Below are 1703 nucleotides of genomic sequence, written 5' to 3'. Positions count from 1 at the left end.
GGGGGGGGGGGGCGCGGGGGGGGGGGAGGTATGGAATGGGATACTTGGGGGTATGGGCCGTGGGGTATGCACTGTGTTGTGGGGTTATGGGCTCCGGGGTGGAGGATTCGCAGCTATGGGGCCATGGGACGGCCGTGCCCCACAGCCGACTCGACGGGGACGCATTCGCTGTACACCACGTACCACGGCTACGAGGTGATGTTCCACGTCAGCACCATGCTGCCCTTCACCCCCACCAACCCCCAGCAGGTCCGTGGGGCTCGGGCTGCGTACGGGGGGGTCGGGCGCATCTATGGGGCCCCAAACCCACCCCATGTAACCCCCCCACCCCATCGTTCCCCACGGCAGCTCCTGCGGAAGCGGCACATCGGGAACGACATCGTCACCATCGTCTTCCAGGAGCCCGGAGCGCTGCCCTTCTCCCCCCGCGCCATCCGCTCCCACTTCCAGCACGTCTTCATCGTCGTGCGAGTGCACCAACCCTGCACGCCCCACACGTCCTACAGGTGGGGGGTTGGGGAAGGGGGTGGGAATGGGCTGTCCCTATGGGGTGGCAGCGTGGGGCTGGGGGGTCCCTGTTGGGTGTTAATGTGGGGCTGGGGTGTCCCTGTGGGGCTGGGGTGTCCCTGTGGGGTGTTAATGTGGGGCTGGGGTGTCCCTGTTGGGTGTTAATGTGGGGCTGGGGTGTCCCTGTGGGGCTGGGCTGTCCCTGTGGGGTGTTAATGTGGGGCTGGGGTGTCCCTGTGCAGTGTCTGTGTGGGGCTGGGGGATCCCTGTATTATGAGCCTGTGGGGCTAAAGTGTCCCTGTGGGGTGTCCCTATAGAATGTCCCTGGGGGGCTGGAATGTCCCTGCAGGGATGGGGGGTCCCTGTGGGACTGCAGTGTCCCTGTGGGGTGTCCTTATGGGGCAGGGGTGTCAATGTGGAGTTGGGACGTCTCTTTGTGGTGCCTCTTTGTGGGTCTAGGATGTCCATGTGGGGCTGGGGGTGTCCCTATGGGGTGTCTCTGTGGGGCTGGGGTCATCGCTTTGGGGCAGGGGTGTCAGTGTGGGGCTGGGGTGTCCCTATGGGGTGTCTGTGTGGGGTGTCCCTATGGGGCTGGGGTGTCAGTGTGGGGCAGGGGTGTCCCTATGGGGTGTCTGTGTGGGGTGTCCCTATGGGGCAGGGGTGTCAGTGTGGGGCTGGTGTGCCCCTATGGGGTGTCTGTGTGGGGTGTCCCTATGGGGCAGGGGTGTCCCTATGGGGTGTCTGTGTGGGGTGTCCCTATGGGGTGTCTCTGTGGGGTGTCCCTATGGGGTGTCTGTGTGGGGTGTCCCTATGGGGCAGGGGTGTCAGTGTGGGGCAGGGGTGTCCCTGTGTGCTGTCCCTATGGGGCGGCTCCACCTCGGGTCCCCCCCTCCCCCCATCCCCTCACTCACCCCCCACCCCCCCCCCTCCCAACAGCGTGGCAGTGACCCGCTCGGACGACACCCCCCCCTTCGGCCCCCCCATCGCCGTGGGGCAGCGCTTCCCCCGAGGCCCCCAACTCCGCCATTTCCTTTTGGCCAAAGCCATCAACGGTGAAAACGCCGCCTCCCGGGGGGGCCGCCTGGGGGCCATGGCCGCCCGCACCCGCCACCAATACCTCCGAGAGCTCGCCCGCTCCCACGCCAACGGCCCCCCCCCCGCCGCCCCCACCCGCGGCCTCCCGGTCCTGGGGGTCC

At 67.3% G+C, this 1703-nt stretch overlaps 1 protein-coding gene across 1 annotated transcript; it reads left to right on the top strand.

Annotated features, from left to right (window-relative positions):
* Positions 1-54: 54 nt before the first annotated feature.
* Positions 55-1690, top strand: LOC122193326 (RAP1 GTPase activating protein; the record flags this gene model as incomplete). Its single annotated transcript, XM_042894082.1, has 3 exons — positions 55-249; positions 349-506; positions 1444-1690. Coding segments are annotated over exons 1-3 (588 nt in total), but the record flags the coding sequence as incomplete, so codon positions are not given.
* Positions 1691-1703: the final 13 nt, after the last annotated feature.

Source organism: Lagopus leucura, unplaced genomic scaffold (assembly GCF_019238085.1).
Source record: "Lagopus leucura isolate 7727_CA_CO unplaced genomic scaffold, USGS_WTPT01 29418-0_obj-0_obj, whole genome shotgun sequence".
Classification (NCBI taxonomy): Eukaryota; Metazoa; Chordata; class Aves; order Galliformes; family Phasianidae; genus Lagopus; species Lagopus leucura.
Note: the sequence above shows the minus strand (reverse complement) of the source record. Positions and strands in the feature narration are given on the sequence as shown.